This window comes from Magnolia sinica, chromosome 3 (genome assembly GCF_029962835.1).
Source record: "Magnolia sinica isolate HGM2019 chromosome 3, MsV1, whole genome shotgun sequence".
Taxonomy (NCBI): Eukaryota; Viridiplantae; Streptophyta; class Magnoliopsida; order Magnoliales; family Magnoliaceae; genus Magnolia; species Magnolia sinica.
In genome coordinates, this window is record NC_080575.1 from 63,536,438 (window position 1) to 63,553,174 (window position 16,737).

Below are 16,737 nucleotides of genomic sequence, written 5' to 3' on the forward strand. Positions count from 1 at the left end.
TCACTGTCTCCATTTCGCATGCCTCCATACGGGATGAAAGAGCTGAGGAGCCAGATTGATGAGTTGTTGGCCTAAGGTTTTGTCCACCCTAGTGTTTCTCCCTGGGGAGCGCTAGTTCTCTTTGTGAAGAAGGATGGGTCGATGCATCTCTGTATAGACTACAGAAGACTGAATGATGTGATGATAAAGAATAGATACCTCCTGCCACATATTGATGATCTATTCGATTAGCTTAAGGATGCCAAGTATTTCCCCAAGATAGATCTACGCTTGGGGTACCATCTGTTAAGGATCAGGAATGAGGATATCCCAAAGACGGCTTTCAGGACTCGCTATGAGTACTATGAAATCTTGGTGATGTCGTTCGGCCTCACCAATGCCCCGACCGTATTTATGGACCTGATGAACCAAGTATTCATGCCATACCTAGACCAGTTTTTGATCATATTTATCGATGATATCTTGGTTTACTCGAAAAGCTAAGAAGAGCACAAGTAGCACCTCTACACAGTCTTGAATACTCTGAAGGAGAATCAACTGTACACCAAGCTGAGCAAGTGTAAGTTCTCGGAAGAGGAAGTAAAGTTCCTGTGACATGCGGTGAAGGCGGAAGGGATAGCAGTTGATCCAGCTAAGGTGGAGGTGGTATCTAAGTGGGAGTAGCCCACTACAGTTATTGAGGTTCGAAGTTTTCTGGGCATGGTAGGATACTACAGTCGCTTCATTAAGGAGTTCTCCAAGATAGTGCAGCCACTCACGCAACTGATGAAGGAAAATAACCGATTTACGTGGGATGAGAATACGAAAGCGGCTTTTCAAGAGCTGAAAATGAGACTGACTTCCTCTTCAGTACTAACTCTTTCACAAGAAGGAGAGACGTTCATGGTGTATAGTGATGCTTCGAAACTGGGGCTGGGTTATGTACTGATGCAAAATGACAGAGTGACTGCCTACGCATCACGATAGTTGAAGAAGCATGAGGAGAACTACTCAACACACAATCTGGAGTTGGCAGCAGTGGCTTCGCCCTGAAAATATGGAGGCACTACCTCTATGGGAAGAGTTCCAGTTGTTCTTCGACCACAAGAGCCTGAAGTACATATTCATGCAAAAGGACTTGAACATGTGCCAACATTGGTGGATAGAAACACTCAAAGACTTCCATTTCAACATATCTTACCATCCGAGTAAGGCGAAATCTGCGGCTGATGCACTGAGTTGGAAGACGAAACACTAGCTGATAGCCACCTTGATGATCAAGGAGTGGGAGATGATGGAGTTTGTACAGGACTTCGACATCCAGCTTAACCTCGACAAGCCGGATGCTTATGCAACTCTCTTTACTGCAGAGCCGACCCTGGTTCAACAAGTAATCTCTGCCCAGGACCAGGATGAGTGGCTTCTCAAGATGAAGGAAAGGTGTAAAGGTGAAGAAATGCCTGATTAGAGAATTGGTGGTGACGGTGGTCTTTGGTATCAGGGGCGAGTATGCATTATAAAGAATGACAATTTAAGGAGAGAAGTTAGGTAGAAGCCCACCATTCTAAGTTAAATATCCACCCGAGTAGCACTAAGATGTACAATGACATTAAGAGATAGTACTGGTGAAACAACATGAAGAGGGACATCATAGGCTTTTTGGCAAAATGCATGGTGTGTCAGAAGATCAAGACCGAACATCATAAGCCCGCTAGCCTCCGTCAGTCATTGCCACTGGCTGAATGGAAGTGGGACAGCATCTCCATGGACTTCATATCTAGCCTTCCGAAGACACATAGGAAGCACTACTTGATCTAGGTCATCATTAACAGGTTGACAAAGGCTACCCAATTCCTTCCGATTCACATGACTGCTTCTACTGATAGTTTGGCGAAGCTATATATTCGAGAAGTCGTACGATCTTACGGAGTTCCGTGGGAAATCATATCAGACCGAGACACCAGGTTTACCTCTGCCTTTTGGAAGAGGTTGCAGGAAGAGATGGGCACAAAGCTCAAGTTCAGCACAACATTCCACCCTCAAACAAATGGGCAGACTGAGAGGGTGAATCGGATCTTGGAGGACATATTGAGGGCATGTGTTCTGGACTTCCAGGGCAGTTGGGATGATCACTTAGCTCTCACAGAATTTACTTACAACAACAGTTTCCAGTCCAGCATAGGCATGGCACCATATGAGGCTCTCTATGGCCGCCCTTGCCAAGCCCCGCAGTGCTGGGCAGAGGTTGGAGAGAGAAGCTTGTTATGGCTTGAGATTGTTCAGGCTACTACCATGGTCATTGATGTTGTTCGAAAGCGGTTGCGCACCGCCCAGAGAAGACAAAAGAGTTATGCAGACAATTGACGTCGTGACTTTGAATTCACGATGGGCGATCATGTATTCTTGAAGATTTCACCTATGAAGGGCTTAATGAGATTTGGGCAGAAGGGAAAGTTGGCACCGTGATTTATTGGACCGTTAGAGATATTGGATCATGTGGGAGCCGTAGCTTACCGTTTGGCATTGCCTACTGCCTTCGTTAACATCCACAACATCTTCCACATACCATACTAAAGAAGTACACGCTAGACGAGTCACATATTGTCAGCTGGGAGCAGGTTGAACTCACCCAGGATGCTTCCTATACCGAGGAGCCTATTCGCATCCTGGACAGCAAGGAGCAGGTTTTGCGAATAAAGACAATACCGCTGATCAAGGTTCTCTGGTTGCACCATGGCGAGGAAGAATTGACTTGGGAATGAGAAGCACAGGTCATGGAGAAGTACCCTCACTTATTCAACAGCGCACCACAGGTAATTTTGAGGGTGAAATTTTTTTTAGAGGGGTAGACTATAACACCCCATACCTCCGGTACTTGGGTGTTACCTCTTAAACCTACATCAATGGAAACCATGATCGATTAACTAGATAACTTGAACTCAACGTATGTATGATGAGACTTCTAATCAATGTTTATGCCATCCATCAGAGGCCCTAGGAGCTGAATTACACCCCACATCGGTCAAAAGGTAACCTTGATTAATCGTTTTGAGTTAAAACAGTTCTTAAGTTAACTAATAGTAACGAAATAAAATGACACCCTAGTAATCATCCTTCAAGGACTAGTGGATAATAAACCAACCAACCACTACGTCTCAAATTCACATTTGGCTTTTGAAACCAAGTATCAAATCAATCCGGCCATTGGGTCGACTGTATTGGCTGTAAAGTGGCCTAAGTTGTGTAATACATCCCACATGGGCCTTACCTCCGCCCTAAACTGGACCAGGACCCTAATGTGGGTCCCCCAAGATGATTGGACTGATTGGATTTAATGTAACCATCAAAGTAGACCCCACACGGTGTGCGAGTGCATGTCGTGTACTCATGCATGAGTGCACTAGATGAATCGAGCAGGTCAAACGACCATTAACCGAGCCAAAACACCAAAATCCAAAATTTTCTCCCGCCAATGAACCATTTGAATCAAATGGTCTTCAACCTCCAAAGTGGCCCACCTTGGGCACTTTCTAAATGATCCAAATTGTTCATTAGGCTCGTGAGACCCATCTAATCATAACCTTATAGGCTTTTAAGTCCATGCAAAGAGATGAAGATTTTGGGGTAGAACCATTCCATGACTCACATGTGACCAGGATCTGAGGTGTAGGGCCAACCTGTAGTTCCATGGGTGGCCTACGATCGGCCTGATCATGCCATCTCAGCCATCCATCTTCCAGGAAGAGTCACGCTCTCCCATTTTCAAAAACAGCCAAGCGAGGGCCTGCATAAGAAAAGAAAAAAGTGGAGTTTCCCTTCTGGGAAATGGATAATGGCATGCCCCTAACCGTTCCCTGGGCCACATGGGGCAATCCTAGCCCTTCCTTGGAAGGTAGTATGAGATGAGAGTTGAGAGCATCTCATCTCATGAGAAAATTGAAATTCTCGTGAGATGAACCAAAAATAACATTTGAGGTCCAAAAAGTGGGCCCCACACTAATCAGAGGTCCCATTTAGTCCGCTCAAACAGAACAGATCATGTCAAAATACGTGGGGTAGTGATCTCCCATTAATGGTCAGATCATCTTCCTCGATAACCCACTTGAACCTGATCTCGAGATGGGCCCCACCGAATTTAAAGGTTTACTTTTCTGATAGGCCAATGCATAACAATCCATCCCTAGGGTCAGTTTGGCCCCACGCATGGCCATTCTTCAATCACAGCCATTGCTAGGAGAGATCTTTTCCAACTATTGGTGGTCTCTCTCCCCTACCTATAAATAGGTTATTGCTGCCCTTAGGATTCGCACTAGACAAAGAAAGGAGAAAAGAGAGGGAGAAATGAGAGAGAGAGAGAGAAGAGAGAGAGAGAGAGAGGTTAAGACTCAGCTCGACTCGGCCCGTCCCTAGCTCGACTCAGTTAAGTAGAGTTGTTGTCTCACCGAGTCCAAGACCAGGAACCCATCAGGTAAGGCCCTGGTCACCTCAGTTCCTTATAACTAGAAAATCTTGCTAAAATGGGTCAGTTTTTTCACAGGCATCCATTGTTGAAGCTGTGGGTGTGTTGAGTCAACCCAACTAGCATCAGAACAAGCAGGATAATAGCCTACGTCATCTCATTTCTTCCTTCCAACAACACCTAGTGGTTGGAGTTGTAGTTAGAGAAATTAGGGCCCAGTTCTAGCCATCACCATGGCTATGCAATGGGATGAAACCCAACCTTTTCAGCTCCATAAGCGGACCCAACACCCAGGCCTCAACAGGCTAAGTAATGGCCGAGTTTTAGGTCGAAACAAGGCCTCTAGTCTGGCCATAATCCAGGTGAAAAAGGGGCCTCAACTGGGCCAAGAAATAGGCTTTCATCGGGTTTCACTTTGGGCTATAGATGTTCCAGCATGTGGGCCCTGATTCCAACTGAAAACAGGCCAGGACTGGGCCTTGAATCCAGCCAAAAACAGGCTGGAGATTGAGATGGAATCAAGCCTTCAACTAGGCCTCTATATGGGCTCTAGACGAACTGAAATCAGGCCTCTGATGGGCCGAAATACCAGTTGAAAATGCCCTCGAGGTTGGGCCAAGACTAGTTTCAAAAGAAGTGGGCCTCACTGTACTATAATGGGTTGCACCACATCTGAACCTCAGGTGGGCCACACCCTATAGAACAAGTGGGCCGCACCACATCTGAACGTCAGGTGAGCCACACTTGAGTGAAGGACTCAATGGGCCGCACCATATTACAGTGGGCCACACCGAGCCAAAACTTAGTGGACCTCGCCATGGGGTGCAGCATGCCACTTTGCGGTGGACCTCACCATACTATGCATGGGCCATGCGCTAATAGTAGGTGGGCCACATGCTAACAGTAGGTGGGCCACACAATAACAATAGGTGGGCCGCACCACATATAAAAGGGTGGGTTGCACCCTATAAAACAGATAGGCCTCACCACAAGGCACTGTGGGCCTCACCATAAATTGTTGTAGGCCCCATCACAAAGAGCCACCCAGCCCCATCTTGGGCTCAAATTGGGCCCAACAGCTAAGCCTAAAATAGGACCAATCCAGCCTTTAGTTAATAATAAGCTTGGCCCCAAAAGTTGGGCCACCTGTTATGACGAAAGTCTGATAGGCCTAATCACCTTAAGGCAGGCCCAATTCCCACACAATTCAAGTAAAATAGATAAGCAAAAGCCTTGGGAAATGTTGTCTTATACAAAGTCTGATTATAGGAGCTACTTGCATGACTTAAGGCCACAAGATACCCACGGGAACCCGGATTCGAGAACCGGACCGCAACTGTCTAGGTGATGATTTTATTCCCCTTGGGCTTTCCGTCCTTAAGCTAGGCTAAGGGTAGCCTTTATGGTAACTATGAATGGTAACCCAAAAATGGTAAATCATTCGATTAGTTATATAGACTTATGCCTTATAAGTGGATTGATGTTTTGGTTAGATCACTCAACTCCCGAGTTAGAATTTATTTGAATACTTGGATAGTCTAACTCATGCCTTAGGATTGATTAGAATAGTTGATTAGTTAACTTATCACATGTCTTGGAAATGATTTAATTACTTGATTAGTTTACTTAAAAAATTAGTACAATTTTGATTATCATACTTAATTGGATGTCCTAAAATTAATTGGAAACACTTGACTAAGTTTAACTTGAAAGCATGCCTTGGATTTATTAAAACACTTGTTTAGTTTACTCAAGATACATGCTTTAGGATTTGATAAATTATGAATATGTGATGAATATATGACTCTAGAAGTGTTTGTATACATGAGTTTTATTTCGAATATCAAAGCATGCCTAAATCTCCATAAGATTGTATCGGTTGCAAGTCACACATCTTTGAAATCTCTCTATGGAAACTCCTATTTAAAAGAGAGTCCATGCATAGGGTGTAATGGGACAGATTACGATGAGAATAAACTCTCAGCATGGAGGTTATGATTAGTGGCAATTGATTTAAGGGGCTTACCACCTATAGAGTGATTCTACTTACTTGACTATGGAATGAACCTTGCAAACCTTTATTACTATCGTTGTTTACTCATATTTGTATCATACATACCGTTTTATTTAGTTGCTACATTAAATGATTTCGATACTTCATTTCTTATCAGCCGGTGGTGGTAGCTCTCTTGCATTGAGAATTGATTGGACACGTGTTGATGGGCTCTATACACACCCTAAGGCAGTAGACTCATGGGCCGAGGATGGTGGTCATGGGACACTATGCCCGAGCCGTCAGCCTACACTAGTGATGAGCCCCCATAGTGACCTTGAGCTTATTTAAATTGGTTGATTCTAACTGGACTAATAATGGTTTGGCTAATCATGTATACATGGCACAGACCAACGTCTATCACTAACGTACGTGATGTACGATGGGCAGTTGTTATGCGGTACATGCGTACGTACGCATGTGATGTGTTTCGCTAACGACTAGCCTATGTCCGACTGGATGAGTATTCCCAGGTCGATAATTCATGGGTGACGAGCCCAATATCTGCACAGATGAGCATCCTCGGGGTGATGATTGCATTCACGCATCCATATATATAATAAGACTGCATTTACTATGTTTTGATTGCCTGGATGTTTTATACTATTTCTTGTCTAGGGCAGCGGTGTGAAATCTTGAGTGAAAATCACACTGAGCTGGCCACTCATTCATCAATGTTCAACCATACAGAGAATATAGGAGCAGGGGTGGACGACTACGTAGTGGACCACGAGACTGCTACCGTCACGACAAAGGAGGAGCCATTCGAGAATGAGCTATACCAGGAGACGGCTGCTTATTTCATATTACACCAGTAGATTATTTGCTTATATCCGTTTCAGTACATTTGGAAACTTAAGTTTTGTATATGGGCCCCAGCTGAGTGACCCAAGATATTGTTATCATTGAGTCACATTTATGCTACGCTTAATTTCTGTTAATTGCACTTTGATCTTATTAATTATCATCCAACTATCTGCTAACACCCGGGTTATTAGGAGATGAGTTGCATACTTGAGCCCTGAAAATCGGGGCATTACAACTATACGCTAGATTGCCGCCCCACACTGGACACACAACCATGCAAGTGGAAGAGACCTCACTACCCGCCTGACCTGTAGTCTGCCAATATCTACCCGGCACGTCGGCATTGGACCCATTTACGAGCTGGCCAGACTCAGCCTAGTAATTGCCCTTACCCTCGGGCGGGTAAGGCCATACCCCCTTCTAACCAACCACGACACAGTGGGAGACGCGGCTTCTTAGTATTTGGCCCTCATGCACTCATACTTCCACTCGGTCTAGGCATTGGAGCATCCTCTATGAAACCATAAGTATCACACCCCAAACTCGAAAACTTGGCTCACAGAATTTTCGATCGCTGAATTTAGCGCTGACAGCCTCCATAGTACCCATTCTCAGCTCCTAGCATCCATACGCCAGGTTCTGATCCTACGATCCTATAAGGAGGATTTTTCAACGTACATTTATCTTGTAAGAAGCATAACCAAAAGTTTACCCAAATCACAAAGGCAACATCATCATCACATATCCACTAATATAAATAGTTGAATACAGTGCTGAAAGGAAATACATATATCAAAAATCAAGCTCCATAAGACAGCTGCACTCTCCAAGCTTAACACTGCTGCGACATAACGCCACCTGTACGCATCTATCGTGTATGAGATTATAGAAAGCTTAGAGGGTGGTGTAAGCATGTGCGCAAGGTAAGTGCCAAGTATGCAATATCAGAGCAATGCGGAAACATGCTGGTAAGTCCATAAATACCATCAGCCTTATCCAGGTTATGTAATGCAAAACATAGTAAGCCAATATCATATACTAAGGAAGCAATGTAGATCAGCTATCAATATGGAGACATGGTAAGACAAGTATTATGTGCTGAGGATGCAATGCAATATGTGGTGTGAATGAAATGACTAAGCTGGAGTATAAAGTCAGGATGATAGTACGTAGTATCCCAGGCTATGGGGTCTATCACAAGAGACTTCTATCCAAACCAATCCCATACCCAAATTTGGATCATGCAAACATCAATGGGGCCCAATGACTTGGGTTAACCCACTTAGCGAATGATGAGAATGGGCCTAACAAAGGCCTAATGGAAGGTCATAATGTGGACATTTAACCATCATTGACCATTCAATGTGGACATTTAACCAACATTGCTCTCAAGGAGTGGCCCACATAGAGCTAAATATATAGTGTGGCCCATGGCCTCACACAAGGGCCTCATATACAACATAATGGGCCTCACTCAAGGGTCTCATATACATCCCATTGGGCCTCACACAAAGGCCTCATATATATCACATTGGGCCTCACACAAGAGCCACAAATACAACATATTGGGCCTCACACAAGGGCCCACTGGCTAGGCACAAGGGATGGATATTGAGTGCATCACATACAAAATAGTGGGCTTGATGGGGCAGCCCATATAGTCCTAAAATGAGTGGACAGCATGCACAATATACACAACAAGATGGGCCTCACAGGTTAGCCTCGAAGGTCCAAAAAATAGATGGACAGATTGCCTATAATACATACATCAAGGTGGGTATGTTGCACCACAAAATGGGCCTCGTGAGGCAACCCATGGTCCAACCAAAATAGATGGGCAACAATGTAAATACATCAAAGTGGCCTTGCACAATGGGCCTTAACTGGATGGCCTGGATAGACAATACACATCATGGTGGACTCCCACGTCCCATGGACGGTGTGTATATACATCAAGGTAGGGTCCACGTCCAACTGGACTGGACAGCATAGATGAAATACGTATAGCATAGTGGGCCCACATCCAGCCCGTCTAAACGAACGGTGTAGATATACAACCCATACTACAAGGTGGGCCCCACCCATCCAGCAAACAAATGATGTGGATAAGACCCATACATCATGATGCGTCCCACATGGCACCATCCAAAGATGGACAGTGTGATTATAGAATACATACATCAAGGTGGGCCCCACCCCCCACACGTGCAGCACGTGTGGGGTGGGTCCCACACCCATTAAATGGATGAACAGCGTGGATGTACAGATACATCATGGTGGGCTCCCACCTATCATTGTCCAGGAATGGACGATGTGATATACAACGCATACATCTAGTGGTCCCCACCTCCACATGTGCAACACGTGTGGAGTGGGTCCCACAACAGATGGACGGTTGGGATATAACACATACCTCATGATCAGACCCCAGAACTTGCTGACGTCAATACAGCAGCAGCTATATGCTGCATGGGACCCACAATCCCTTGCTGGACGGTGTGGGTACACTTCATACATCGAGTGGGGTTCATGTGGGTGGCCCACCAATGCCTGGATCAGCTGATATTTGTGATTTTCTTCATCTGGGCCTATCCCGCAATGGACAGCAAGGTGGGCTCCACCAACTGGACATCTAGAAAATCTAAACATGCTGGATTTAGTTGAACACATTAGGTGGGCCACACACCTTATCATCACCATAAAAAGAAAGAGAGAGAGAGAGAGAGAGAGAGAGATGGAGGGAGGGAGAGGGAGAAACATGAGATGAAGGAGCCCCGCCACTATGGGCCCCTCTAATACATGCATTAATACACTTATCAAGATGGGGTCCCATGTATTGCATGGCCCTACATAAAAGAATCTAAGGTGAAGATGCCATCCTCACCACAAATCAAGGGCCTAGATGACCCATCAATAGCATGGATTTAATAAAAACTTCATAATGGGGTCCATGGAGAATGACCCCATCATGGATCATGCATGCATCAAGGATGGGCCGTTGGCCACATTCAAAGGGTCAAGTAGGATCTCCACCATTGATTGGTGGGTCCTACATGATCCTATACAATAAAAACTAAAGATCCATACAAGAAAGAAGTAAATTAGCCGTAAACATGCACCCACCTTGGATCTTGATCTCCTTCTTCCACCACTATGTTCTAGAGCTCCAAGGGATGAGATTCAATGGTTGAGATGGGGTCTTAATGGTTGGATGAGGGGGGCATGGAGCATACAAGGGACTGGAATTTGGAGGGCTTGGGATGTCTAAGGGTTGCTAACAATGGAGGAATTGAGAGAATGAAAGGGGAAGAGAGAGCTGAAGGAGAGAGAGAGAGGGGTAGGGTGGTAAGGTGGCTAGGCTCTCTATCATAGGTAGGTATGATTAAGTGTAAGAGAAGCATGGCTAAGGAGGCATGCTTGTAATGATTGCCTAGCAAGCATGAGGCTATGGACGGTAGGGTAGGGTGATGTCACCCTTAGGGTGACATCATCATAATGATGAGTTTCTAAGAAAATGAGCAATCTGGAATAGGCGGGTCCCACAATCAAGCGATCAACGGCCATGATAATGCGCGGGGCATAACTTATGATCTAAGCGTCAAATTAGTGCACGAGACATGACGTCGAAACCGTGGTGATGGCGCGGTCACAATGGCATAGGTTTTGGGTTGAGTCGGCTCTAGTTTACAGAATGCGACTTAGGGTCGCGTGCAAATGCAATCTACGGGTCGCGGGTTACCGAAATTCGATCGGGAGGACCACGAGATCCTAAGAAATGAAATGGACACTAGGACACAGGCTTAACATTCTCTACGGTTACTTTGTTTAATTTTATCTATTATTGTGTGATTTATTTATGAGGTTACATTTAAAATTGTGTGATGGGATACCATAACTATGCCCGTATGCTTATAGAAGCTATGTAATGGTGGCTATGTCTTACATGTGGGATGATTAGGACCAAATAAATTTTATACCTTTTAACACATAATTGCTAACCTAATCTTATATGCTACTTTAAACTAAGTAAGGCAATCGACTTTAAGGCTTCCAAGCCAATAGAGGGTCTAATCACATAGACTACAATCGATATGCTAATCAAGCAACTAGTCTATAATTGATAATGTACATGTGTGTGCGGGATGTGCTAATTATTTCATTCCTAGTATTCATCGAATCATACATACATATAATTCAACTAAGCAATCACATTAATCATAATTAGAAAAGTGCTCAAACGATAATCCCAAACACTAGCATGTATAACGGTTCAAATTTCCTACTCCACTCTCGATGGACACACTCTCCCTGAGTGTACTAGATTTCACTATCGGAGGTTTTAAATTAGGTTCACCTCTAACCTTTATAGCCCTACACAAGGACTACAATCCTATATAAAAACCTATCTAGCGCACACTCCTACTGAAGGCTCCCGTAAGAGACTTTAGTTGGTTTTTATTGGCTAACCAACAACCTCAGTCATAGTCAAAGGACCTATGTTTACTCCCGCTGGAGGCTCTCATGTAGACTAACATATACACATCCCTGTTTGATGAATTCAGCCCTACATAATAGCCCATGTCCTACACAAGAACCTATCTAGTTTAGGTCACAAACACTTACCCTTAATCCAATATAAAGAAAGATAGTATGCACTCACTAATTGATACTTATCGAATTGAGCTCCTTTGATGCGCCATTTCGGATTACTTGATTGATGCTCTCATGTGCTTCAATCAGATCCCCTTTTGCTCCCGTGATCGTTGATGTTGATGCTTTATCAATACTTCAACTCCAAGATTAAACACATTTCATGTGATGCTCTGTTGAGGTGACCAAAGTGATGAGAGGTAAGGTGAATCTCCTATAACTAATAGAAATGTTATAATTCCTAGGGGATTCACCTATAAGGTCTTATAGAAGATATAAACAAATGATATGACAAGAAGATTGGGTCTAATCTCTAGAAAATGGTGGAGTTCAAGTTCATCTTCTCGTAGGATATTAGAATCCTCATTAGAGTGTTAAAGCTCATGAAGATGACTTGAAACTCATGGAATTAGAGGTTTAGGATATGGGATATCAATGTAGAATAACCTAACCTTCTATTACACTAAAAACCCCTCGTTTTATCCAAGAACCAAATGCCCTTTAATAAGAAACCACTTTACAATGGCTATAAAATGGCTAGTTAACGACTTTGTTGATCTGATTAAAAGGCCCTTCGATAGGATCGAATACACTATCGATCCATCGCGAAAATTTAGGAATTATATCTGTTAGATTGCTGGACTCATTCTTTGATAAGATCAAGTGGTCATTTGATTCCATCTAAAGGCTGGGATCGAGGACCACTCGAAAACTGCTATTTTGGGCATACGATTCGCAGCTTTGCACCTCTTTTAACGTTATCATGTTTCAATTAGGCTCCTAAGACTAAGGGATGATCAAACAAGATTTTCCTATTAAGCCATGATGATATAGAGGTTTAGGGTTATTTTGAGTCAAGGGTTAGGGTCACCGAGGCACCTCATATACATGTTCTTTACTCCTTGATGCTCATGTTCACTCATGTCTTCAGTTTTCAACTTCTAATGGCATAACTGACTCCCTGAAATAATGACTCACGTGACTGAAAAACAAGGTACACAAATAAGTGCACTAAAAGGTTTCGTGCCCCCAACACATAGCATGTACACATTTCAAATTAAGTAATTAAACTAAAACAATATCCTAATTGGGATTGGGGTACACCCAATGGTTGGTTTAAAGGAATATAATCAAAAGTTTAGGTTCAATAAACATAGGTCTCATGATATGGATGGGCCTAATTGAGACTAGAATTATCTACAAACATGGGCACGGCTTCGGTGGATTCCTAGATCCACTAAGGTTGGTGGATCTTTGAATGTTGAGCCCACGTGGTGTAGGTGCCTCATCCATCTATTTTGACATATCATTTTGAGGCATGATCCCAATAATGAAGCAGATCCAAAGTGGTTATTGAATAACCACCATTAAAACTTCTTGGGGGCCACCTGAATGTTTATTTTCCATATAACCTCTTTATAAGGTCACAAAGACCTAGATGAAAGGACCATAAAAATATCAGTTTAATCAAAACTTTCGTAGCCCATAAGAAGTTTTTAATGGTTAATCACCTCTGTTTCCTATGGTGTGGTCCACTTGAGATTTAGATCTGCTTCATTTTCTGGATCATGCACTAAAATGAGCTGTCAAAACGGATTGATGGCATGGATGTAAGGCACATACATCATAGTGGGCCCATGGTTAAGGATCCACTAAAGTTGTGCTCCACCTTACATAGCTTCTAAAATGCTCCAACATCGTGAGGTCCGCCATGTTGTATATGTAAAATCCACCATGTCCATCAGGTGAGAACCATTATTTAAACAGTACTAAATAAGATAAGCCCTTTTAGAAACTCATATATTATTTGGATAGTACTAGCTAAGATAAGCCTCGTTAGAAACTCGTATGGGCAATACCAATAGCAATAATATAAAATTACTCCCAAACCATGCTACGTTCTCATGGTGTGGCTGTTTACACTTGTCCTAACGCAGTCATCGCTAGCCAATAAAAGGTCGTCACGTGTTAGCACTATATACAAATAATAAATTAAATCTGACTCACACCTTGAGGATATCTCTTGACTCCACTTGAAACACCCTGAACTTTTCAATAGCCGAATATTGAAAGTCTCGAGTGTTATCATGAAATTTAACGTAATATATACAAGTGTACAATACCAATCCAGCTATCCTAACCTTACACCTACTCTCCAACATGAATATGACCTTTGGGAATGATCTTCATCCATAGATTAAGCCATCCGGCTGTCAATTTTTTTAAAAAGACCATCCATCATATAGTTTGATATATGTACCTTTCCTTAATTAAATTGATGAATAACTCTTTATCCATAATGATTTAGATGTAAGTCCATTTGTAAGAATTGTTTAAAAATGTAGAACCATTACATTTCACATAGACTCCTAGATTGGCAATAATTACGAAAATGCCATTAACCTAGGCCTTAAATTCTAAATCACAAGGTTCTCACGATCCGTTCGACGAGAAACTTTACACCATGCCTATTCATCACAAATTGATGGTGCATGTCAAATTTCAGTCCTTGGATCAACAAGACGAATAACTAAAACAAAGATCCACTTAAGATGACCCACCTAGGACTTGCATCTGCCTCATATTTCTTCTACTACTTTAAAATGATCTGTTAAAAAGGATGGATGGGCTGGATTTCATGAAAAATATCACTGTGGCCCCACACGAGTGTTGTGCGAACACCAGGAGTGGTGCACCCGTGACACATCGATCTCGTCAGTCGGGTCAAACAAGGTTTGACCTGACATCTCCCGCCCGAAGAGGGAATTCCTCCTCTTCTTCCGTCCTTTCCAGTGGAGGGATGAAGTCCATTTGAGGGATTGGTGGGCCACCCCTGTGATTATCCACGATGATCAGGACCACCCATCACATCCAGAGGACAAATCCGACCGCACCCTAGGTCGCTTCGCACACAGGGAAGATCCCACACGCACAAGAATCCGGCCACAACCGGACTCCTCCCGAAGGAGAACCCTTCTTCCTCGCTCCCGCATCCGTGGATTCAAAACTGATCCCATTCAGGGATGCAGTGGGACTCGCCACCAAAGAGATGGAGTGAATTTGATCCATTCATCAGATACAACTCCCATCTCCGAAACTACTCCAAGATAAAACCAGCACCACACGTTGATCAGAACCATCCAAACCACGTGGATGTTGCAATAGCAACAACTACGTTCCGTATCCACTTACGCACTTAACAAGAAAACGTGGTAGCCGCATCCTCTTCAAACAAGGATATACTCGCCGACTCTCCTGACAGACCTGCCAGCTCCCATGAATTTCGTCGGATCCTACGCCTTCTTGCAAAATGAATCCTTCGCGTAGTGGGCCCGCAAGTCCCACTTTCAAAGCACATCAAATGGCCAGACAGCATCGGACGACCAATCCGACCCACCTAGAAATGTCCAAACTTGAAGAAAACGGATTGAAATCAATCCACCATTAAAGCTGACGCAATCCACCAATAGGATCGTCTGATCAACAATCCAAAGATAAACCACTGATGGGCCATTGGACGCCCAGTAGCCAGATGAAACGGATAGGAGAAAGAATCTCAAGAAAGAAACAGAAAAGTCAATGACACTGTTGTCACACCTTATGTAAACCGGAGCAGCTGTTACACTCTATGTAATCAAAGCTACGCAAGAAGCCTCCAGAACCTGACTGCATAAGAAATTCCAAATTTGGACCGAATATAAAAGGCCCTGTTCATTCCACAAGAAAAGAAATAAGAAACAAGAAGAGATAGAGAGAGAAACAAGGAGAAGAGAGAGAGTGTTGGTGTAGGTGCTGCACATGCAACTCATGGAGTCATTATTTTCAATTAAAGGAGGAGAAAGAAACGAGAGAGAAAAGGAGAAGGAAGAAAGAAATGAAAGAAAGAAGGAAAGAAAAGAAAGATAAAGAGAAAGAGAGCGGCAAAGAGGAGAGGAATCAGCAACGCCAGACACTTTACGGATCAACAATCCACTGATTCATTGAGTCCAACTAAGCACGAAGTAGGTCCCACGTCCAATCCTCTCCTCCTTCTAGACTTTTTCTTTCCCTCCATTCCAAACAGCCCGATCTAACATCTACCCGACTAGAAAACCTGGTTGTGGAACGTAACGTGAATCCAGCAAAATCCTAGCCTGGATCTTGACATAAGAATGATCCTAATCATGTTAACTTGGGTAATACAATGGCCTAACTCAATACGTCGTATTAAATATATTAGAATTGGAACGTGACAACACAAAACTAACAACTTTAAAGAGAAACCAAGATTAACAGGTGAAGGTTTTTTATCCTTTAAGCTTACTTAGTTTAAGATATTATTATCCTACCATTTACAAGCTTTCATGACACTATGATTTTTTCTACAATTGTTTAGTTTATCACCATCATTTATTTATCCATTTCGAACTATGATATTACGCGTGATCTTCATGAATTTACATGAGGCGATGGATACAAGCCTTGCCCTTGTCTTACCCTTACCAATTTTGAGTTAGCCCTTGCTACTCTTCTCTGTATTGAGTTGGCTTTTGCCATTCTCCTCTTTGTTAAGTTGGTCATTACCACTTTTCTCTTTGTTAAGTTGACCATTATCACTCTTCTCTTTATTTTATTAGCCTTATGTTATCTACCTTTAAGGCTTGGGCATATGTTTTGATATTCCAGAACCCCATGATTCAATTTACATTATCTATCAATGCAAGTGATGTGTTAAATGTATCACAACTAGTGAGTCATATATTTTATCGTGGACGTAATGCATTACGAGCAGGGGTCTTCTTTGTTGGCA

The 16,737-nt window shown here is 43.2% G+C and overlaps 1 protein-coding gene across 1 annotated transcript; it reads left to right on the top strand.

Annotated features, from left to right (window-relative positions):
• The first annotated feature begins 699 nt into the window (after window positions 1-699).
• LOC131238910 (uncharacterized) lies at window positions 700-1,237 on the top strand. Its single transcript, XM_058236495.1, has 2 exons — window positions 700-921; window positions 1,016-1,237. Exons 1-2 carry the CDS (start codon window positions 700-702, stop codon window positions 1,235-1,237), a joined length of 444 nt encoding a protein of 147 aa, XP_058092478.1.
• The last annotated feature ends 15,500 nt before the right edge of the window (window positions 1,238-16,737 follow it).

Coding starts and splice junctions, on each gene's coding strand:
- LOC131238910 (XM_058236495.1), top strand. CDS start 700: ATGGTAGGATACTACAGTCGCTTCATTAAGGAGTTCTCCAAGATAGTG. Junction 922..1,015: donor CGAAACTGGGGCTGGGTTAT/GTACTGATGCAA, acceptor TGGAGTTGGCAG/CAGTGGCTTCGCCCTGAAAA.